This window comes from Schistocerca americana, chromosome 9, assembly GCF_021461395.2.
Source record: "Schistocerca americana isolate TAMUIC-IGC-003095 chromosome 9, iqSchAmer2.1, whole genome shotgun sequence".
Classification (NCBI taxonomy): domain Eukaryota; kingdom Metazoa; phylum Arthropoda; class Insecta; order Orthoptera; family Acrididae; genus Schistocerca; species Schistocerca americana.
The window spans coordinates 45,934,063-45,958,477 of record NC_060127.1 but is presented as its reverse complement, the minus strand read 5'-3'; the positions used below and the strand labels follow the sequence as shown (position 1 = coordinate 45,958,477).

The following is a 24,415-nucleotide window of genomic DNA, read 5'->3' as shown; positions in this document are numbered from 1 at the left end:
GTGGCAGCTAGAGTGTACCCCTGTACCACAGCAGATTGAATGGCGAATGTTGCAGTAGGTAGTATTTTTATGAACATCACAAGCAGTCAAACAACACGATATCCAATTTCATGTTTGTGGAACAAGGAAGTTCATCAGGTGCTACGCACCTACTGGAGAACATGAAGGTAAATATTAAAATGAACATCAAGGGAAAATTGATGTTGTTCGTTAAGATTCTTATAGAGTTATTTTCCTTTGGCAGTGTACATTTCAAGTTCCTCTAATACTTCAAGATACCGCCCTTTGTTTGTTCTGTTCAAAATATCCACGTTATTGTCAATATTAGTGATTTCATGTGTATGTGGTGATAAATGCGTACCAAATAGCATTTTACTTTGTGTAAGTATACGTTCATTAAAGCAAGTTTTAAATGTTAGACCTGTCTCCCAATTTAGTTCTATTGACAATCAACACATATTGTCTTATATACATAAGAGTTTAAATATTTATTCCCTCTAGTTAAAAAAAAAGCAAAAGCAAAGCATGGACAGAGACAATATTAAGAAATTGGATATAGCAAAATGTACATGATTTATTCAAAGCTGTTATTCAACAACTGCGGTGTGTACTCATTTCAACAAAATAAAAGTTTGTTATAAGCTACATAAAAATATTAATTTTATTTTACAGGTTTTAACAGATTATTATGTCGTTTTCAGAAGTTTTCAGGAATACTATAAAGTCATTTGCTACAGTACACAACACATAAGCTCCGAGGAGATGTGTTCTTGGGTTTGTTTCCCGAACTGCTCAAATAGTCAATATCTCAGTAGACAAGTTTGGTGGACAGAATGTTTCGACAACTGTGTAACGTTTTCTAACAAAATTTCTTACTTTTAATTTAGTTTTTGAGGAAGTATCACCTTGATCTTACAATATATATGAGGCAAAATGCTATTACCTTCAACTCTCTCCTCTTTCTTCGTCTCTGCCTGCCCCACTCCCTCTGCGCATTTCTTCCTCTCATCTCTCTACGCTCATCTCCTCCTCCTTTTCTCTTTTTGACCATCTTCTCCTTCCTCTCTTTCTCTGAGGACCTTCTCCCCTCCCCCCCCCCCGTATGTCTGTCCATCTCCTCTTCCTCTACCTCTCTACCCCGTCTGTATCCTCCTCTATCTCTCCTTCTTCTTCTCCCCCTCTTCCTTTTCCTCGTGCCTACCACCTCTCTCCGTCTTCGACTTGTCTACTGCGCCTCACTTCATCCCCTCTCTACTCATTTCATTCTACCCCTTTTTTCTGTTCATATCATCCTCAGCGTTTACACCGTGAATCTCATCCTCCACCACTCTGCCCAGGTCCATTCACAAATATAGCTTTAATCTGCAGTTTCTACCATGTGCTCATACAGCATAAATTTGCACACATCTTCTCCTTTCCCCACTTTCTGTCCACCTCCTGCGTCTTCCTCCATCCTTACATCTTCTTCTTTCCCATCTCTCTTTTCATCTTCTTCCCCTCTGTCTATCCATCTATTCCTTCCCCTTTCATCTGACCATTTACTCAGTCCCTATGACTGTAGGTATTTCCCCCACTCCCTCTACAAATCCACCTACTTCTCCCCTATCTACGCAAATCTTTGCCCATCATCACCCCCCCCCCCTTCTCTATGACCCTACTCTCTCCACCCCCTTTCTATGAAATCTATGAAACTGAGGCTGACTGCATCACATTCTACTGCCACAAACGTATTGTTTGCCTAAGGGCCTTGATGGTAAGATAACAGAAATGAGGTTCATACACAGGAATGCACGAGAGTTATTCGGAGGAAGAGATCGCCAGAAAGAGAGGAAGAGGGAATTCAGGGAGAGAGTCGGAGGAGGAAATGGTCGCAGAGGGAGAAGGTCGAGATGGACTGAGAAATTGGGGAGCAGCAGGTGGAAAGAGAGAGGCGGAGGAGAAGATGGGCAGAGAATTGGAGAGGAGGCGATTTACAGAGAGAGAGAGAGTGGTGGTGGGGGGGAGGGGGACAAAGGGATGGGGGGAGGGGGACAAAGGGATGGATAGAGAGAGATGAGGGAGGAGATGTATGAGGGCTATGCCAAAAGTTTTTAGCAGAATGTGTGAAAGAAAATTTATTTGCAAAAAACGTTTACAACTTTTCAAAATACTCTCCATTAGCATGTATACATGCTTAGAAGAGTGTCAGTCCAAGCTTCTTTTGGGATGTCACTTAGTGCACTCTCGTATGCTGCAATGGCCTCTTCATCTGATGAAAACCACTGCCCTCGAATTTTTTCCTTAGTCTTAGGGAACAGAAAGAAGTCACAGGGGGCCAGATCAGGTGAATAGGGGGGATGGGGTAACACTCACACTTTTTCCTTCTCCAGAAAGTTCATCCTTCTGGCAGCCCTGTGCGCAGATGCATTGTCGTGATGCAGCAGAAGGTGCCCACTCTTGGACTTTGGATGCTGTGATCTTTGTGAAAAAAGTTGCCACCATCTTTCTTCCAGAGCTCCGACTTCGTCGAACTTTTGTGGGTGGTTCCTCCCCTGGAAAGCACCACACAGAAGACTGTCTCTTCGTTTCAGGTTCATAATGGTAGACCCACGTTTCATCACCTGTGACGATATTGTAGGTGTCTTGGGACTTCCCTCCATTGAATTTTTCGAGCAGGAAATGACACCAGTCCACTCTCGCCTCCTTTTGGCTTTCTGTCAAGGAATGTGGCACTCAATGGGCACATCTCTTAGTAAGGCCTAAGTGACTATGAACGATGGTCTGTGCTGCTGTTGATCCAATATTTAGGGTCTCTTCAATGTCGCAAAATGTAATATGTGGATCTTCTTTGAGCATTTTCCTCACAGCATCATTTGAGATGTGTTATGACCCGTGGCTCTACCCTTCATTCGATCTCTGCAAAACCCTACATTTCAGCAGGATAATGCACGACCGCATGTTGCAGGTCCTGTACGGGCCTTTCTGGATACAGAAAATGTTCGACTGTTGCCCTGGCCAGCACATTCTCCAGATCTCTTACCAATTGAAAACGTATGGTCAATGGTGGCCGAGCAACTGGCTCGTCACAATACGCCAGTAACTACTCTTGATGAACTGTGGTATCGTGTTGAAGCTGCATGTGCAGCTGTACCTGTACACGCCAGTCAAGCTCTGTTTGACTCAATGCCCAGGCGTATCAAGGCCGTTATTACGGCCAGAGGTGGTTGTTCTGGGTACTGATTTCTCAGGATGTATGCACCCGAATTGCGTGAAAGTGTTATCACATGTTTGTTCTAGTATAATATATTTGTCTAATGAATACCCGTTTATCATCTGCATTTCTTCTTGGTGTGGCAATTTTAATGGCCAGTAGTGAAGACTAATGAGCCAAAACATTATGACCCCCTCTTAACAACTCGTTTGTCCGGTTTTGGAACGAAATACATCACTGGTTCTGTTGTGGCTTGGCAAGACAGCCAAGCCACTATGAGGAAGCCGAAAGGCACGCGTTTAAGCTCACGCAGGCTGGCGTGAGGTCTGGAACAGTTAAAGGAATTGAGACTAGTAAAAAAAAGTACGTAGCTGCTGGAATACTTAACTTTAATCCATAATAGGTGAACATCGCTCTTGACGGTACATGTTTTACAGCATCAATAGTAACTGGTAATGGACCTTGCTAGGTCGTAGCAAATAACGTAGCTGAAGGCTATGCTAACTATCGTCTCGGCATATGAGAGCGTAATTTGTCAGTGAACCATCGCTAGCAAAGTCGGCTGTACAACTGGGGCGAGTGCTAGGAAGTCTCTCTAGACCTGCCGCTTGGCGGCGCTCGGTCTGCAATCACTGACAGTGGCGACACGCGGGTCCGACGTATACTAACGGACCGCGGCCGATTTAAAGGCTACCACCTAGCAAGTGTGGTGTCTGGCGGTGACACTACAGGTTCTGTGTATTATTAGGGGTCCGACAGTTTGTTGGTAGGATTGTGGTGGTATGTGGCATTAGATGTCTACGCACATGTCACGTAATTCGCGTAGATAACGGGCCGCTGATGTGCGTACGCGGTCATGGCGCCCGACAGCGACAGTGATAGATTTCATAGGATTTACATCAGGCGAATTTGGTCGTCGATAAATGAACGTGAGTTCGCTATAATGCTCCGCAAACCACTCTAGCACTGTTCTGGCTCAGACAATTATACTGGTGAAAGATAACATCGACGTGGCGGAAGACATCAAGCATGAAAGTATGCAGGTGGTTTGCAGATGTCAGCGTGTCTTCAGTTACTGCCACAGGTCCCATGAGCAGTAGAATGTCTCCCATAGAATAATACTACTCCCACCAGCCTGCGTCTGTAGCGCGCAGTACGTTTCGAGCCACCGTTCACGTCGATGACAGCATTTATGGAGATGACTATCGACCTAGTGCAGCAAAAATGTGATTCCCCCAAAGAGAAGACACGTTTCGATTGATCGACGGTCGGGTCTCGATGGTCCCGAGCCGACTGAAATCGTAACTGACGATGTCATTGGGTCAACGTCTGAACACTTAGGGGTGGTATGCTGTGGAGTTTCATGTTCAACAATGTACGACGAACAGAGTACTCCGAAACACTTGTGTGTTCACCAGCATTGCGCTCTCTCGGCAGAGATGCCACATATGACCCTCTATCCCACCCTACAGAAGAACCAAGTCTTCAGACTCCACGTTCTGTGAAGAGTCGTGGATGTGTAATCATTTAGCACCTAGTGGTAATTTACCTTTCCTTCTACCTCTTTCCGTAGATGCTCATGACAACAATATGTAAACTCCAGACGAGGTTATGCGTTTTCGAGATGCTCATTCACAGGCTCTGCGTAATAATAATCTACCCTTTGTCAAAGTCACTTATCTTCAATGGATTTCCCAATTTACAGTCCATATCTTCGCTGAGGTAATCCCCAGTCCGTATCTGCTCCGCTTACTTACTTTTGTCGCAGTATCACATGCCTGCAGCGGCATCAGGCGTCATCCGACGTTGCGGTAGGTAATCGTCATTATGTTTTGGCTTATCAGTGCACTAACTGTTCCAGAATAATCTTCGTATGTGTTCACTTCAATAAATCTACACGTGATCCCGAATACACTTATTTTGTGAAAATAAATAAATTGTATTACTCTCTGTTTACGAACCTCAAGCTGGTGCACCTGGCCCGTTTATCTGTTACTAATTGCAAATGCTAAAGTAAGGTATAATATTTTCATAATTGATTATGTTTTTTATTTTCCAAAATTCTAGCTACGAATAATTCAATCAAAACCTAAACTGCTTGTCAGTATGGATATAAACAAAACTGTCAATCAAAAGTCCCAAAGATGAAATGAATCGAACGATTTCATTTCCCTTAGTTTCTGTCAGTGGTATCTGCTGACGATGACATATTAATAACCTTTGGAAACTCCAAATATTAGCTCTCACTCGAAGCTAGATCACATAATACGTTGGTAGATTATAAATGCATTCAAGAAGACCACGTGACACAGCTATCGATAGCAAATTTTGTTAGTTTCATGAAATAAATTGTTTTAACATTAATTTATAACAAATTTGCATTGCAAAAGAATTTGCGTATCAAAAATTGATATATACACAGACAGAAAAAAATATCGTAGCACCAAGAAGGTGTTGAGCGACATAAACGAAAGTTGATAGGCTTGTTTCTACGTCTGAAAGATGATATTTATCAAAATTTCGCGCTATTCGTGTAAGTGTGGAGCCGGTAGCACCACTACGAAGATGCATATCAGGTATACTTAAACACAAGCTGTAAGAGTCGTGAGCGTTGGTTGCCTTTGATAATGGACTTGATAAGTTGATGTTAGTCAACAATTCCTTTAAGGCAACAAAGACGCCATTATGAACACCACAGTTTGAACGAGGTGGTGTAACAGGGCTACGAAAAGCTGGATGTTCCTTCTGCGATAGTGCACAAAGACTTGGCAGGAATGCAGCCACTGTACCTGATTGTCGCAGCAGTGGTCACGGGAATCTACTTCTGCAAGAAGACCAGGCTCCATACAGCCACGTGGCACCACTGACAGGGAACAGCATCGTCTCTGGGGTATGGCTCTAGTGCATTGGACTGCATCTGCAGCAGCAAACTGAGCCTCATGTGGCACCGCAGTGACACAGCGAACTGTGTGGTGTGTGTACTGTAAGACCTTCGATACACACACCATCAGATTATTTGACTTGTCGCTCTAACAAAGTAGGCGAGTGTCAACAATATGTCTCGTGGTCTTATCGTGGCGTGTTTATTTTCTGCCGTTAGGTCAGACGATAGAAATGCCACTTGCACGCTTAGCAGATTGACGGTGACCAACTTTAAACAGAACTTGATTAATTTTCACACACATTTATTAAAATAATAAAAAGGATAGACATTACGTAACTTGATTCTAGATCCTGTTTACAATTGACAATCTGAAGTTCCTTTGGTCTTGGTACGTTAATCTTATTCTCACATATCTCTGACACTTGACAAAGTGTCTATACATTTCTCTTCGTGGCTATGTACAGGAATATGATAATCTTATTAGGCGCAGACTGAAATTTGACTACAGACTAATGTAGACTGGTGCAAACTAACGCAGACTAACGCAGACTAAGGCAGACTAGGGCCGACTGACTAATCAGAGGTCTGTACACTCGTTATAATACCTCGCGCATTCAGGTATCACTGCGTGAGTGTGATCCGCGAGGAGAAACACTTCTGCGTTAGCAGCAATCTCATTGGCTGCGTTACATATTAATACGTGGATCGGCAGAAGCAAAATTTGGTCCGTCTCTAAGACAGCGCCATCTCGTAGTGCGGAGATGGACGAGCACTGCGCTTGCGCTGTTGTATTTAGCGGGGTGCGCTCTAGTGGGAAAGTTGTGTACGTGCTGACTACGCGGAACTATGTACACAACAAACTGTTACAAATCGGTTACTTCGAGGACAGCTTTGAGCCAGACGCCCTGTAGCGTACATTCCACTGATCCTAAACCACCACCATCCGCGACTTCAGTGGTGTCAAGCTGTTTGTCCATTGGAGGGCAGGGTGTTGGTCTGTTGTGTTTTCTGATGAGAGCTGCCTCAGTGCCAGTGATGGCCATGTGTTGATTATGAGGAGGCTAGCTGAAGTCCTGCAACCAACTTGTCTGCGTGCTAGACACATTGGACCTACAACTGGAGCTATGGTCTGGGGGCGACTTTGTATGACAGCAGGAGCACTCTTGTGGTTGTCTCATGCAAGCTGACTGCAAATTTGTGCGTTCGTCCGCTGATTCGGTTGTGTTGCCATTCATGAACAGCATTCCATGGGGTGTTTCCAGCAAGATAATGCTCGCCCACATGCTGCTGTTGTAACCAAACACGCTCTATAGAGTGTCTACATGTGGCCTTGGCCTGATAAATCACCAGCTCTGTCTCCAATCGAGCACATATGGGACATCATCAGACAAGAACCACAGTACTAGGGCAACAGCAGTGCCACCTCACGTTGAATTGTTGCTAAATTTATTCAAGATGGCGGATCCAAGATGGCGGTGATAGATGTGGGAACGTTGCAAGGACGTCATAGCGGGAAGTTCAAATTTTGGCTATTCTACCTCCACTAACCTAGCCCCATCCCCTCACACCTCCCTCTCCCTGAAAAAAAATGGTGGGAAGTTCAAATTTGCAGGAAAAAGGTTACTTGGGCTACCTCCACTAACTGATGAAATTGGTGGGAAAATTTTAGTGGGAAAAATGGTCACTTAGGCTACCTCCACTAACCTAAGGCATTCAACCACCACCTCTTCTGGGCATTGGCGGGGAAAGGTCTCAGCCTGTGCTGGGCTGCTGGATAGGATGGGTGTAAGTCTTTCTTTTGCATACAGTGTTTATTTGAACAATTTGAGTTGTCACAGGCAGTAGCTCCATCCAGTGTGTTCACCATGAGGTCCAGAGTCCAACTGACCCAGTACACAGTACTGCCACCAGAGGGCACTGTGGTCACTCCCATGACATAATCCAAGATGACGGCCTGGGGGAAAAGGACTCAGTGTCTAGCTGCTGGAGAGGAAGGAGATACTTTATTTATTTTCAGTGGAATTTGGAACAATTTATTTATGGACGGATTTCACATATTTTATTTATCATGCTGATACAACAAAGTCATCCTGTTGTGCTTGAGGTCACAATAAATAGCCTACAGACCTGAAAACTGCATAATGCAGTACACTGATCAACAGACACTTAAACAACTCGTAAATTGTCAAAATAATGCATGTATAATGCTCTCCAAACAAGCTCACTAATTGTAAGCTGTCGAAATAATGCATTGCAGAACCTATAAACATGTTCACAAAATAAAGCAGTACACTGATGCATAGACACGTTCACTATGCGTAAAACTTGGAAAATAATGCGTGTATAACACTCTGCAAACACTCTCACAACGCTTAAACAGATGAAAAATTTGCAGTGCACAAACACCCATTGCATCCAAACACATTTTCGGACTATCGTTAAGAAATTCGAGTATGATGTATGACTGAACTGTTCCCTACAGAGCTCCAAGGTGGGATGATAACTAGATGCATTCTTCCTATCGATCCAAACAGGACAGCCTGTCCCACATGCGAGACACCTCTGGCTGTGCACGTGTTTACCTAGGCAATACTGCTGTTGCATAGCTTTCATAGGTGCGGGTCCAGTGCTGAGCATGGTGTTTGCATAGCGGCTCACCCTCGCAGGCGCAGCTATAAGTTTGTCAGTGTTATACTGACGTCACATGTGTATGTAAATAAGAACCAAGTCTCCCTCTCGGAAATCATAAAGTGTTACAGAAATAGTTAATGGTCGCTTTTGTTGTTGTAGGACCTCTCGTGATGTCTCAGCTCGTCTGCATGGAAATTCTTGTCAAATGGTTCAAATGGCTCTGAGCACTATGGGACTTAACTTCTGAGGTCATCAGTCCCCGAGAACTTAGAACCACTTAAACCTAACTAACCTAAGGACATTACACACATCCATGCGCGAGGCAGGATTCGAACCTGCGACCGTAGCGGTCGCGCGGTTCCAGACTGTAGCGCGTAGAAGCGCCCGGCCACCTCGGCCGGCTGAAATTCTTGTCCTAACAGGTCCTGTTTACGAAAATATTCCAGAATAACACCGAATGCATTCTTCCTGATGGTCCCTACGAGCCACCCCATCCCACTCCCAGAAATCGTAATGTCCTGTTTTCAAGAAACATCTCAGAAATGGTAAACGTCCTCACCACTAGAAACCTTCATCATGTCTGTGTGTGCTTGCGAAAACACCGTTAATCATAAAAGCATTCTTGTTGTTCGAGAGCTCTGTCTAAGCACAGACGGGAAAATCAGAACAATTATGCAAACAGAACTCGAAGAACTGTCCTTCAGAAGAGAAAAATGGCTGGAATTTTCGGTATCCTACACATGCCATGCAAATTGTCTTGTCGTCTCCTTTCGCACATTTCCCACCTTTATTTGGTTAACAGAACATTGAATGTGGTGTGTGCATCTAGCAGGTGAAAGACGGGTGGAAGAACGTTTGCTGGTTCTCTAGACATGAGAAGCATGTTCGTTAACTTTGTAAATTATAAGGATGATTTGGAATCTGTTATACGACTGACATCGGTATTCGGGAGAAGAAATACCAGTTTCCTCTTTTTTTTTTTCGAGTTCTCACGTAAAGATATTCGCAGATGGGATAAGTTTCTAGTTACTCAGAGGTTTACAGCACGCTGCACCTCGCTGAAGTTTTGGGTTTATAGAGAAATCATTTCCAGTCTATATCTTTGGAATAATACCATACTGCTATGTGCTTGATATCGAGAAGTATTGCGTAAATGGTACGATATTCTGGAAAACCACGTGAAAATACATATGCTCTTTTAATCCCATAATCTGGAGATGGGTGTAGAACCCAAGCTAGCAAGCAGGGACCAGAAACATTGTGCCAAGTGGAACCCAACCACCCTTCATGCAACAGTTTGGAGAGTGACCTCGGTCCGCTCTGGTGAGGCGTTGGGCCAGGGTGTGTGGGGGCAGATGACTACTGACCGTTGGCTACAGTGGATGACCTACCGACCTTGCAGTGCTACAAGGACTACATACAGGGTGTTTCAAAAATGACCCGTATATTTGAAACGGCAATAAAAACTAAACGAGCAGCGATAGAAGTACACCGTTTGTTGCAATATGGTTGGGACAACAGTACATTTTCAGGCGGACAAACTTTTGAAATTACAGTAGTTACAATTTTCAACAACAGATGGCGCTGCAAGTGATGTGAAAGATATAGAAGACAACGCAGTCTGTGGGTGCGCCATTCTGTACGTCGTCTTTCTGCTGTAAGCGTGTGCTGTTCACAACGTGCAAGTGTGCTGTAGACAACATGGTTTATTCCTTAGAACAGAGGATTTTTCTGGTGTTGGAATTCCACCGCCTAGAACACAGTGTTGTTGCAACAAGACGAAGTTTTCAACGGAGGTTTAATATAACCAAAGGACCGAAAAGCGATACAATAAAGGATCTATTTGAAAAATTTCAACGGACTGGGAACGTGACGGATGAACTTGCTGGAAAGGTAGGGCGACCGCGTACGGCAACCACAGAGGGCAACGCGCAGCTAGTGCAGCAGGTGATCCAACAGCGGCCTCGGGTTTCCATTCGCCGTGTTGCAGCTGCGGTACAAATGACACCAACGTCCACGTATCGTCTCATGCGTCAGAGTTTACACCTCTATCCATACAAAATTCAAACGCAGCAACCCCTCAGCGCCGCTACCATTGCTGCACGAGAGCCATTCGCTAACGATATAGTACACAGGATTGATGTCGGCGATATGCATGTGGGCAGCATTTGGTTTACTGACGAAGCTTATTTTTACCTGGACGGCTTCGTCAATAAACAGAACTGGCGCATATGGGGAACCGAAAAGCCCCATGTTGCAGTCCCATCGTCCCTGCATCCTCAAAAAGTACTGGTCTGGGCCGCCATTTCTTCCAAAGGAATCATTGGCCCATTTTTCAGATCCGAAACGATTACTGCATCACGCTATCTGGACATTCTTCGTGAATTTGTGGTGGTACAAACTGCCTTAGACGACACTGCGAACACCTCGTGGTTTATGCAAGATGGTGCCCGGCCACATCGCACGGCCGGTCTTTAATTTCCTGAATGAATATTTCGATGATCGTGTGATTGCTTTGGGCTATCCGAAACATACAGGAGGCGGCGTGGATTGGCCTCCCTATTCGCCAGACATGAACCCCTGTGACTTCTTTCTGTGGGGACACTTGAAAGACCAGGTGTACCGCCAGAATCCAGAAACAATTGAACAGCTGAAGCAGTACATCTCATCTGCATGTAAAGCCATTCCGCCAGACACGTTGTCAAAGGTTTCGGGTAATTTCATTCAGAGACTACGCCATATTATTGCTACAGATGGTGGATATGTGGAAAATATCGTACTATAGAGTTTCCCAGACCGCAGCGCCATCTGTTGTTGAAAATTGTAACTACTGTGATTTCGAAAGTTTGTCTGCCTGGAAATGTACTGTTGTCCCAAGCATATTGCAACAAACGGTGTATTTCTATCGCTGCTCGTTTAGTTTTTATTGCCGTTTCAAATATACCGGTCATTTTTGAAACACCCTGTACGATCCATGTGCTTATTGCATCTGTCTTCGTGGTATATGAGGTATGTCTACAAAGTAAGTGCCACAAACGTGTACAGATTCAGAAAAAAATATTTATTGTACAAAGATCTACAACTGTTAAACTACTTTTATACATAGTTCCCGAAATTTTGTAGACACCTTTTATAGTGGGGCACATGTTGTTGTATGCCTTGTTCATAGAAGGTTGCCACCTGTGTATTCAATCATGTGGTTACATGTTCTTTCAGCTCATCATCATCGTTGAGGTGTTGACCACCAAAAACAGATTGTAGGTGTAAGAAGAGATGAAAGTCGTTAGGAGCGAGGTCCAGGCTGTATGGAGGATGATCAAACGCGTCCCAGTGAAATTCCCATAAGAGCTGTTTGGTCACATTCGCCGTGTGAGGTCGGGCATTATCGTGGAAAACAAACAACGCCTTTTGACAGTAATCCTCGGCGCTTCTTCTGTATTGTGTGGCTCAATTTCTTAATAGTCTCACAGTAATCATGTGCATTGATTGTTTGGTCTCGTGGTAAGAAATCAATCAGCAAAACGCATTTTGTGTCCCAAAAAACGGCGCACATGACTTTTCGAGGCGTCAAGATTCGCTTAGGCACTGATAGCCGTTTCGTTTCAGGGGTGTCGTACGATACCCAAGTTTCATCTTCCGTGACTATCCGAGAAAGAAAACCATCGCCTTCTTCATTGTAGCGTGTCAAAACTGAAGTGCACTGCCCATCCGTTGTTTTTTGTGTTGCTCAGTAAGAATTTTGGGTACCAAACGTGAGCAAAGTTTTCGAAATTTCACGTTTTCAGTAACAATTTCATGAACTTCCATAGCAAGGGCACTAAGTGTAAACTTACGGTTGTGCTTAATCTTCTCTTCAATTGTGTGAACTAGTTCATCAGTAACCACAGAAGGGCGTCCACTTCGTTCTTCATCATGCTCTTGATCACGTCCTTCACTGAACAGTATGGCCCATCTTTTAAGCATTGAATCACTCATAGCATTTTGTCCGTAAACCTCGCAGATTTGCCGATGAATTTCCTATGGTTTAACTTTCTTTGCATTTAGAAAACGAATCACAGATCTGATTTTACATGCAGTGGCATTTTCAATTACGGTTGACATTATAAAGAAGCACTACAAAGCACACGTCAGCAGCAGCGATCTGAAAATGGCGTACATGTCTTCTCCTTGAGTCAGAGTAGCTGCTGCGCATGCTCAGAATTGCTATCGTAGCGCTGCCGCTGATAGAAATAAAAACGAAACTTTGTGGACTATGATCGTATGTACTAGTGTCCGGTGGTCGCTAGCTATGTGCAGGATGCAGAAGTGATGTTTTTGTTTGGCATAGGATACGAATTGTATGTTTACTACATCGGCACGATATGTGGTGATATATAGCCAGGCTGGAGATGGGTTTCACGCTGAAATATTCAAAGCTTCCATCGTCAGTGGCAGATCAGTGTAACTGAGGAAGTGTCTTCTCGTATTTCATAATCTGTAGACCATTTTTGCAAGGTTTAACTGTTTAACTGTCAGTGTAATGTGGCGATCTGTAAAAAAATAGTTTTGCCAGTGAAAGAAGTTTTGCCAGAAGAAAGTGGCAGACAGTGCTCCCACATCAACAGCAGCAGCAGCAGTTTGACGGGTAAATTCAGTAAGATCCAATCAGAACGCTCCATTCATTCACAAGACATCGTTTGTGCTGGGACATAGGAGCCCCTACAGCCTGGTTCGAACAAGATGGAGGCAAGCTATCTACAAAAAGCAATGAGAGTAACATGATCTTCTTTGTTCAACTGTTCAAAGACAAGTTGAAGCAGACCATCATCTCTGGCGGGATGCTATTCCTAATCCGCCACTGTGGCATTAGATCATCTCCAGAGTGACATCTGTAGGACACCGAAAATTCCAGCCATTTTCATCTTCTCTAGGACAGTTCTTCGAATTCTGTTTGCGTAATTGTCCTGATTTTTCCGGTCTGTGGTTAGTCAGTGTTCTCTTTCCAAACACTGAGAGTGCTTTTATGACTAATGGTGTTTTCACAAGCACGCACATAAACGATGAAGGCTTCTAGCTGTCAGAACGTTCACCATTTCTGAGTCGTATTTAGAAGGCACGACATTATGATTTCCGGGAAGGGTAACATGTGATGGATATGGTGCCTCATTAGGACCATCAGGAAGAATGCTTTCAGTGTTATTCTGGGCTATTTCCGTAATCAGGTCCAGATAGGACAAGAATTCCCATGCAGACAAGCTGAGACATCACGAAAGTTGCTACAACAACAAAAGTGACTGTTAACTATATGTGCGATACTTAACGATTTCCGAGAGGGAGACTTGGCTACTATTTACATACACATGTGACATCAGTATAACACTGACAAACTTTTAGCTGCGCCTGCAGGAGTGAGCCACTATGCAAACATATCGCCCGGCGCTGGACCCGCACCTATTAAAGCTATGTGTCAGCCATGGTGGCTAGGCAAACACGTGCGCAGTGAGAAGCCTCTCATATGTGGGACAGGCTGTCCCATTAGTACCGCTAGGAAGAATGCTGCCGTGGCGCGCACAGCCACGCAAATACAACGGGTGGCTATTGCTGCAGAATAAGCCGCACCTGCAACGTAGTTCCGGTGCGTTCTGCCAGCCGGCACTAGAGGCGTTTCCCGCCAAACATGAAAGCAACCGCGGAATACGCACGCGCGCGTCCCATTTTTACGACGCAGGTGGTAATACGATGACATCACCATCCGCCAATCGGGTATCGCCAACGGCCGCCATTCCTCACGACAGAATCCGTGGAGGAAGACTAGAGCCGCCGGGTTAAATAGCCGGCAGGAAAGGAAACAGGGGTCTTTCGGCCCACCGCGGACCGCCGCCAGGAGGAAACATCGCCGCAGCCGGATCGACCAAGTGCCCGTCATCAATACGCCAGTCTTCGACCCGGAAGCGGCGCCCGTCTAACTCCTCGGCATCCGTTGGAGAGCATCTAAAGAGCACTACCAAGGAACGTAAAATCAGTTCAGTTATAAAAGTCACTTTTATTAAGGTTGTATATTCGTGTTTTGATACTAAATTTTTGGGCAGGAGAAAAGCCTTTTTATTTTCCAAAGAAGGTTATCTGTTGTAAAATTAAGTGGTGTCCTGGCTACACATAATAAAGCAAATTTTATTATCATGTGGGTGTTGATCAGTGTATATAACAAATGCATCTGGTCATAATTCCACTTTGGAACTCTGTGGGGAACATTTCGCTGATACGTAGCGGTCAAATTTCTTAACGGTAGTCCGAAAGTGAGCATACATGCCACTAGTGTTTGTGAACTGCGTTATTACAGCTGTTTGAGCGTTGTGATCGTGTTTGCAGAGCATTATACATGCATTATTTTTCCAATTTTATTTTCCAATGTTTCCAAATTTATTTTTCCAATTTTACATCTGATGTCTAAGCATCAGCGTACTGCATTGTTTTTTGAACATGTTTGTAGTCTGTGCAATGCATTATTTCGATAGTTTACAATTAGTGAGCGTGTTTGGAGAGCATTATATATGCAGTATTTTGACAATGTACTGCATTATTTCGGTAATTTACGAGCAGTTTGCAGGTCTGTAGGCTATTTATTGTGACCCCAAGCACAACAGGGTGACTGTGTTGTATCAGTGTAATAAATAAAACACGTGAAATCCGTCCCTAAATCAATCGTTTCAACTTCCGACTGAAAATAAATACAGTACACTCCCTCCTCTCCAGCAGCTGGACACAGACTGAGTCCTTTTCCCGCCAGTTTTCCCCCAGACCACTTTCTTGGATTGCATCATGGGAGAGACCACATCTGGTGGCAGTACTGTGTACTGGGTTAGTTGCACTCTGGTCCTCATGGGGAACACACTGGATGGAGCTACTGCCTGTGACAACTCAAATTATTTAAATAAATGCTGCATGCGAAATAAAGACTTACACCCATACTATCCAGCAGCCCAGCACAGGTTGAGTCCTTCTCCCGCCAATTCCACGAAGTGGTGGTGGTTGAATGTCTTAGATAGCCCAAGTGAGCTTTTTCCCGCCAAAATTTGAACTTCCCATCATGATGTCATTGCAAAGTTGCCACATCTATCGCCGCCATATTTTGTCCGCCATCTCGAATAAATATGGCAACAATGCAATGTGGGATGAAACTGATGTTGCTGTACCAAAATCCACAACAAGCATTAACTGTCCCTGCATGCATGTTATCATGCTTACATTCAACATTCTGAATGTTACACCAGCTATTAACATAGCAGCATTTCAAACTTGCAATAGTTTATCTTGCTCTTACATTAACCTGTAATCTTGCAATGTTAATCACATGTGTTAGCTAGACAAATGTATTTCGAAAATTTGATTAATCTATGTCGATTATTTGTTGGTATTGGAACTTTTTACATGAGTGTAGGTTACATAAAACATTGATAAGTTACAAGCGAATGCAGGCAGACCATGTGACATAGCTATCAATAGCACATTCTGTGAATTGATGATATAAACTGTTTTTAACAACAGTTTATTACAAATTCACATTGCAAAAACCACTTGTGTGTCAACAACTGATACATAGTTTAAAAAGCAACAAAATAAAGAATTACTAATGAGTAAGTAGTCAAGGTGAACCATGCTTTCTACTTACAGAGCACGCACCAGAGTACTTGTTTCCGGCACACAACATACTGTCAACAATAAAATCTCTTCTGTAGAACTGCTTGCATATTGAATTGGGAATAACCGTCACAAGAGCCCATTGAAGTACCTCTGAACAGGCTGATGCTGTAAACAAACGAATTTTGTCATGTCATCTTTCTGTTTCTTTACCAACATGAATATCCAGCAACTATTCCCTTCAGTAGCGAAACAAAATTAATAAACAATATCATGTGCAGGTGTTCATAATGTAAGAGTCTCTGAGCAATAAACTGCTAAAATCACAATAATTATTTTGCATCTTATTGAATGCTCTTAGATTAATTACCATTCTCCTTTTTTCCAAACAGTTTCATTATGACAGAGATTGAATCAGTTTCCACATGACCAATAAATCACCTGTTTATGTACGTATAAACTATTCAGAGATGAATGGATACCACAGAGAAACTTAGTAAATTGTATTATCAGGTATATACGAATCAGTCTTTACAAGTTATTGGTGAGACTTACACAAATTTAAGAAATTAAGGTGTTATTCGTCTTCACTGTAATTTGTTATTAATCGAAAACTGACCAGGGAGCCAAAAGGAGTTGACGAAAACGAGCAAATGCAGGTTAGATGTAAGCTGTATTTCGTAAGTCTTGATGTCTCTTGTTATTTAGTGCGGATTATTCAGACTATGTGAAGTGCTTCGTGTATGTAGAAGTCGATTGTTTTTGAAGAATAAGTAAATATTATTCGTATTTTGTGATAATATAAGCCTTTGTGAATTTCACAATGAATTATTTAGAACCTTTCATAAAGAAATTAATTTTAATCAATAACACTTAAATCAATAACGCTTATAATTTTTATGGCTGTGAGTTCATATCGACACCATACTTATTTCCAAGCTATCTACAAAATGTACAAAAAGTTGATAGATAATTTTTTGTACTTTTTCACTAATTGTAATTTTTACTTTACAATTAACTCCCTATACTTAACAATAAAAAAAACGCAACATTCATGAATCCAAATCTTATAAAAAACGAACCACAACACAAATAAGCATATTTCCACAACATGATAAACGCATTAATAAGCATTCCATTACAAAATCCCACAATACAAAAAGAACAGGCAACTCTAAAGAGACATAGAATGCACAAACATCTTTAACCCCACTATAATCGACCAAAACACATGAAGCCAGCACCCTGCACAATACATAATAATGTAATACAGGCAACAGAAACAAACACAAAGCGTAAATTCTTCTACATATCACAAACATATGTAGAGTCATAATTGACAAATTTAATGCAATATTGAAGAAAACCACAATATGATTTACATTTCACACTGCACAGAACATCAAAATACAAGCCCGATCGGTAAAAACAAGATGACCAACTCACACACATACAAATCACTTGAAATGATTGTAGAAAATTCTACATAGGCATAATGGGCAGGAAATTCAACAAAAGATATCACAAATACATAATAAATAGCGATACGAGCCAATCTTCATTCTTTCATCACAACAAAACAGAAAATCACAATGTAAAGCAAACAGAACATGCTATAGAAATCATGCGGATAACACCAAAGGGCCCGAAACTAAATTTTCTTGAAGAAATAGAAATTTACATTCATATGCAGAAATATCCAAACAAAAATACCCGAACAAAACCTTAAATGAACAAACTGAATTAAAACATAAAAGTTACATCAATAATTTCATTGAAATCATCGGAAAAGATCATGGAAAAAATTTAGGAAAGACAATACCACCAGTAATCAATCCAAAGATTATAATATCACAAAGGCCTATGGATTAATAAACCAGATATGTAACCATGGAGGTAAAAAAACAGAGCAGTAAATGACTAAATTGAAACTGATGTCCGCCATCTTAACTAGCCCAAAACATTAGGTTTACCACATTCATACCCCATACTTCACCATGCTGACACTTTCTTATGACGTCACTCTGATGCCATATTACTAGAAAAAATATGCATTCAAGAATACAAAAACGTTCGAAATTGGTTTCCCTGACACATTGTGATTCATGTAAGCTCTCTAATTTTTTGTATTTAAAACAGTTATTGCACACACATGACACCAGCAGTGAACAAGAAGCAGTTGTAAACAATGGTCTGCTAATGTTTTGCACTACTTAAATTGGTGCACATGCTGGCTTCAAAATAATGTACAGCATAAGTCTGTAGTTCCACCTCCCTTCTCTTTTTACCTTCATGTATGTAACCACACTACATAGGTATAGATAATTCCATGAGTAAACAATACTAAGATGATAACATCACACAAATCCTAGATTAATAAATCAGAGATGTGACCATTATATATTGTTATTATGCTGTTGGTAGAAGCTGTCAAATTTAAAAAAGCATCAAACATTTCAAAAATAGCGTTCAAGAACTGTAGATTAATAAAACTCCATCAACATATTTCCATATAATAAATTTCGACAGTACCAGCGATAACGATGTGCTAAGAACGTAAACACTTCCAAATTGTAATGTAAATATTATAATGTAATTTGTAACTAATGAAAATGTACAAAAATTACTTTTGTACCAACATCTTACGTATTTTTCAGATAATTTGACAATGATCTTAGTGTTGAAACGAGCTCATAGCCGTAAGTACAGCTGAATAAAATGCTGTTACATTAGCATTATCGGTTAAAATTATTTAATGTCTTTATATGAGATTTACAAGCAGCAAGTCTGTGGGAAATAAAAATATTTATAACCTAATTTATTTCGAATTTTTTTTACTGTTGAAGGTGTACCTATGTTTCTCTTACAATTTTTAGAGAAACATTTAAACTCGTAATGAAATGTACCAGTGTTAGCATCATTGTGAATTTCGACCTCACTTTCATCCATTGAGATGATTTAAATAATAACATTTCACCAAGAACAGTGAGGAAAAATGCACGACATAGTGACACAAAGTGTGGAAATTGTAGCTGTTTGTTTCAGAAATTGAGAATTACTTATACTGCATTACAAAAACACAGCTCAATTCATATTTTTTGAAAAGAAGCCTAACAGTCTGAGTTTTTCGCATACTCCTCTTTACCAGCAACAGCAGTACTTGATTTGATATCATATCCTGCATACAAAGTGCAGGATGGCATAACAGGAATATCCGCAGGGGAAATGCGAAAGTTTATAATAATGAATGGCTATAGGCAATGTAAACATAACGTATAAAAATTAAAGAAAACTTTGGAAAAGACCGAAACAGCTGTTTGAACATTAAGAGCTCATGCTGCCAAGAAGTTCTAAGCAAACGTCAGAAGCCTGAAGGAAGCTGAAGTTGTATGGAAGGCTATGGAATGGAAAGAGGAAGCTGACAGAGATGGGGTGAGGGAAAGGAAACTGTAAGAAAAATGTGATAAAGCGACGAAAGTCCCTTTCACATTTCTGTGATTATTGTGTATAAACTTTTACCAAATTTTGATTACTTTGATTATTATGTACCAAGAACGACATATTCGAATATTTTATACATAAGACCCAGAAATTTATTGGAAGCTTCACTCAGGCTGATATGGCAGTGACAAAAGTCATGGGAGAGCGACATACAAGTATAAATATGTCGGTAGTATCGTCTTCAAAGGGAATAAAAAGGCAGCACATTGGTGAAGGTGTCAAGTGTACTCACGTCATTCATGTGAAAAGGTTTCTGATGTAATTATGGCCACATGACAGGAATTAGCAGATTTTGAATGCGGAATGGTAGTTAGAGCTAGACACGTGGGGCATTCCATTTTGGAAGTCGTTAGAGAATAGAATATTCCGAAATCCATAGTGTCAAGAGTATGTAGAGAATACCAAATTTCTGGCACTAACTCTCACCATGGACAATGTAGTGGACAACGGCCTGCACTTAACGACCGAAAGGAGCAGCGTTTGCGTAGAGTTGTCAGTGCTAAGAGACAAGCAACATTGCTTCAAATAACCGCAGAAATCAATGTGGGACGTTCGACGAACGTAGTCATTAGGACAGTAAGGCGAAATTTGGCATTTATGGGCTATGGCATCAGACGACCGACGAAAGGGGCCTTTGCTAACAGTACGACATCGCCTGCAGCACCTCTACTGGACTCGTGATCATATTGATTGGGCCCCAAGACGATTGGAAATCCGTGGTCTGGTCGGATTGGTCCTGATATAAGTTGATAAGAGCTGATGGTAGGGTTCGAGTGTGGTGCAAACCCCACGAAGCTATGGACCTAAGTTGGCCACAAGGCATTGTGCAAGCTGCTGATGGCTCCATAATGATGTAGGCTGTGTTTACATGGAATAGACTGGGTCGTCTGGTCCAACTGAACGGATCATTGACCGGAAATGGTTATGTTGGACTATCTGAAGACCATTTGCAGCCATTCATGGACTTGTATATGCCCATACAATAATGTGCCATGTCACTGGCTCACAATTGTCAGCGATTGGTTTGAAGATCATTCTGGACAATTTGAGTGAATGATTTAGCCACCCAAATCAACCGTCATGAGATCCATCGAACATTTATGGGATATAACCGAGATGTCAGTTTGTGCACAAAATCCATCTTTGTAACACATTCGCAGTTATGAACGGTTGTAGAGGCAGCAAAGTTCAATAATTCTGCAGGGGATTTCCAACGGCTTGCGGAGTACATCCCACGTTGAGTTGTTGCATTGTGCTGGGGGGTGGAAGGAGTTCCGACGTGGTATTAAGAGGTATCTCATGTCTTTTATCACATCAGTGTATAAGTAACATGTCATTTGTTGAAACGTTGATGGGAAAAGGTTGTGTGGTAAGAACAAGTAAGAGTGTAACTGAGAACTTTCATACAAAATTATTGTACTTATTCTTTGTCTGAACATGAACTGTGTAACGGATTAATCCTATAACGAAAATAAGCAGTACATAGGATAGCCAAGCTTCTTACGTCAAGGGTTGACGCAGCTAACGCTGCTGCATGAACCTTAGCCATTCGCTGGCTGCAGCCTACTCTCAGAGAATCAAGCTAAAACCAGAGAAGTTTGACATCACCTGAGGTATTGCTGGTCACTCAGTTACAAGTGCTGAGAAGAATCGTGGCCACTGTTTCCACCAAAATATAGTTGGAGGGTTCACCCCCATCCTAACAACTGGCCTAGCTTGTCAGAGACAAGGACTGCTGTTTTAAGTCCTCAATACAGTGTAACGTTGGTACACATATTTTTCACTACTGTTGTAAACGTTTATTCTTGAGTAGACTCCAGTCGACAAGAAAATATATGTAGAAATACATTTCAAGTCTTTACTCTGAACACTCTATTGAAAGACAGCAGCTGATGATGAATGCAGGTTCATAGTTACGACAATGGCAGTATTATTGCATTTGGCGCATAACTATAGCGAAACAAAGTACAATTACTACAAATTAAGGCATTATCAGGAGAAAAATACAGTTGTTACATTTTAACGCCAAAGAAATCTAACTGAGTCGCGATGCACATTATGACAGTACAAATTTTCCCAGCAGATTCTCACCATTGGAACTATATCGCGAAATAATGATTAACAGTGGCTCTCTGTGTGCCAGGAAGAATGTAAGACAACCTGCTGCATTTAGATCCAGATGCATTAGCATGCAAACTTTACATTTTAAAACTGAAAATTTAGGAGGGTTGAATAAACACACCATCAGTAGTAGGGAACGTACAAAGTCACAGTGGTGGTGGGTAGTAAGAGCACAAATACCAAACAGGAAGATGAGGAGGTGCTTATGGGAACAAGGGTTACAAGAGCGTTGCAGACTTGGGAAAAGAATATTGTAATAGGATCGAGGGTCGAAGGACAAAACAGAACATTTCAGTCTTGAAACCCTCACCAATAGCTACGGATTTTGCCAGAAATATCTTCAAGTTTCATAGATATTTATGCACATCAGTTATTTCTACCATTGTCGTTTTCACTGCCTACAATGTGTGCCAGTCTTATCCTCTACAGCCCTCATCATCTACACTTTCTGATCAAAGGTATCTGTACACCATAAGGAGTGTGGAATTGACCACTAACTGCCATGAGACAGACTCGTTAGTATAGAAGTCAGCAGGGAATATTGCATTGTCAGTAGACAGCAGTAGCAGCAGAGAGAGTTGGTCAGGTGTGCTCGTCGTCTTTAAACATGGACTGGTCATTCGATGTTACCTGAGTAACAGATCCATCAGAGACAGGTGAACCTCTATAAAGCTGCCCAGTTCGATTGTACGTGACATGAGCATGATTTGGAAATTAGAAGCAACAACCAATGTTAAATCAATACCAGGTAGCCCTTATGTAACGAGAGAGTGGGACTGTCAGTGGTACATTCATGCCGATTCTGGACCAATGAGGATTATGAGGAAAAATTTCAGGTTACACCAAGAAACTAACTTTGCTGTATTTTCCAACCAAAAAATCTCAATTAACAATGCTGATAAAGCCAAATTCCCATTTAAACATATTCAAATTTAATAAATTTTATTCTTTATAAATATGAACCAGAAAATATCATCTGCCTATATTGAAAAAAACCAAATTCTCATTTTCACATTTAAAAATTATCAAATGTAATAAATTTTATTCTTTATAAACAAGAAGTATCAAAACTCATTTGCTTATATTGAAAAACCATATTCTCATGCTCTCATTTACAAATTTTAAATTAATAAATTTTCTTGTTTATAAATAAGAACCATCAAACTTAAAATCTCAAAGGTACATATTAATCAAAACTAAAACAAAATGGACAACACAGTTGAGTTATTTAAAAACTTAGAAAATCATAGTTAAGGAATGTATGGATTGAATTATAAGGATTTAGAAAATTAATGTAAACTAAATGGTTATGCAAATTGTGGTGTGCATACTGTAAGACCTTCGATACACACACCATCAGATTATTTGACTTGTCACTCTAATGAAGTAGGCGAGTGTCAGCAATATGTCCCGTGGTCTTATCGTGGCATGTTTATCTTCTGCCGTTATGTCAGATGATAGAAATGCCACTTGCACGCTTAGTGTAGCAGATTGACGGTGACCAACTTTAAACAGAACTTGATTAATTTTCATACACATTTATTAAAATAATAACACTCATAAAAATAGCTTAACTTGGTTCTGGATGCTATTTACAATTGACAATCTGAATTTCCTTTGGTCTTGGTACGTTAATCATATTCTCACATATCTCTGATACTTGACAAAGTGTCTATTCATTTATCTATGGCTATGTACAGGAATATGGTAATCTTATTAGGTGCAGACTGAAACTTAACTACAGACTGGTACAGACAAACGCAGACTGACTAATCAGAGGTCTGTACACTCGTAATAATACCTCGCGTGTTCATGTATCACTGCATGAGTGTGATCCACGAGGAGAAAAGGTTCTATATTAGCAGCAATCTCATTGGCTGCGTTACATATTAATACGTGGATCAGCAGAAGCAGAATTTGGTCCATCTCTAAGACAGCGCCATTTCGTAGTGCGGAGATGGATGAGCCCTGCGCCTGCGCTGTTGTGCTTAGTGGGGCGCGCTCTAGTGGGAAAGTTGTGTACCCTCTGACTACGCAGAACTACGTACACAACACAAATGTAACTAGAGAAGATCTCTTGGAATTTACTGATTATTTTAATAAGAAAGAAATGAATAAAGAAATTAACAGGAGACAACTATTCTTCTATACTTAATAAACAAAAGTTATCGTTCTTATTGTAACTCCTCTTCACAATAATAATTGTAATAAGGATAATGAATAGAAAATCTTTCAAATAACAGCACCAGATCTGTATAACGAAAAAATTAAAAATTATTCGAAACTTGGAAAAAACAAAATTATTTGATCTTACAAAAAATCTGAAGGTAAAATTAATGATATCAATTTAAGTAAAAAATCATTAAGGGATCTTTTTAAAGTCTGCAAAACGAAATTTTAAAAAATATTCTGATATTAATAAACAGCAATTAATCAATGTTTTCTGTTGTTCTGAGATCAGAATGAATAAT

The 24,415-nt window shown here is 41.2% G+C and overlaps 1 protein-coding gene across 1 annotated transcript in view; it reads right to left on the bottom strand.

Annotated features, from left to right (window-relative positions):
* Positions 1-24,415, bottom strand: part of LOC124551252 (serine protease 1-like) — a 164,039-nt gene that overhangs the window by 15,020 nt on the left and 124,604 nt on the right. Inside the window, exon 4 of the mRNA XM_047126249.1 lies at positions 16,354-16,490. Within this exon, the coding sequence (XP_046982205.1) occupies positions 16,354-16,490 (137 nt within the window). The remainder of the gene's footprint in view (positions 1-16,353; positions 16,491-24,415) is intronic.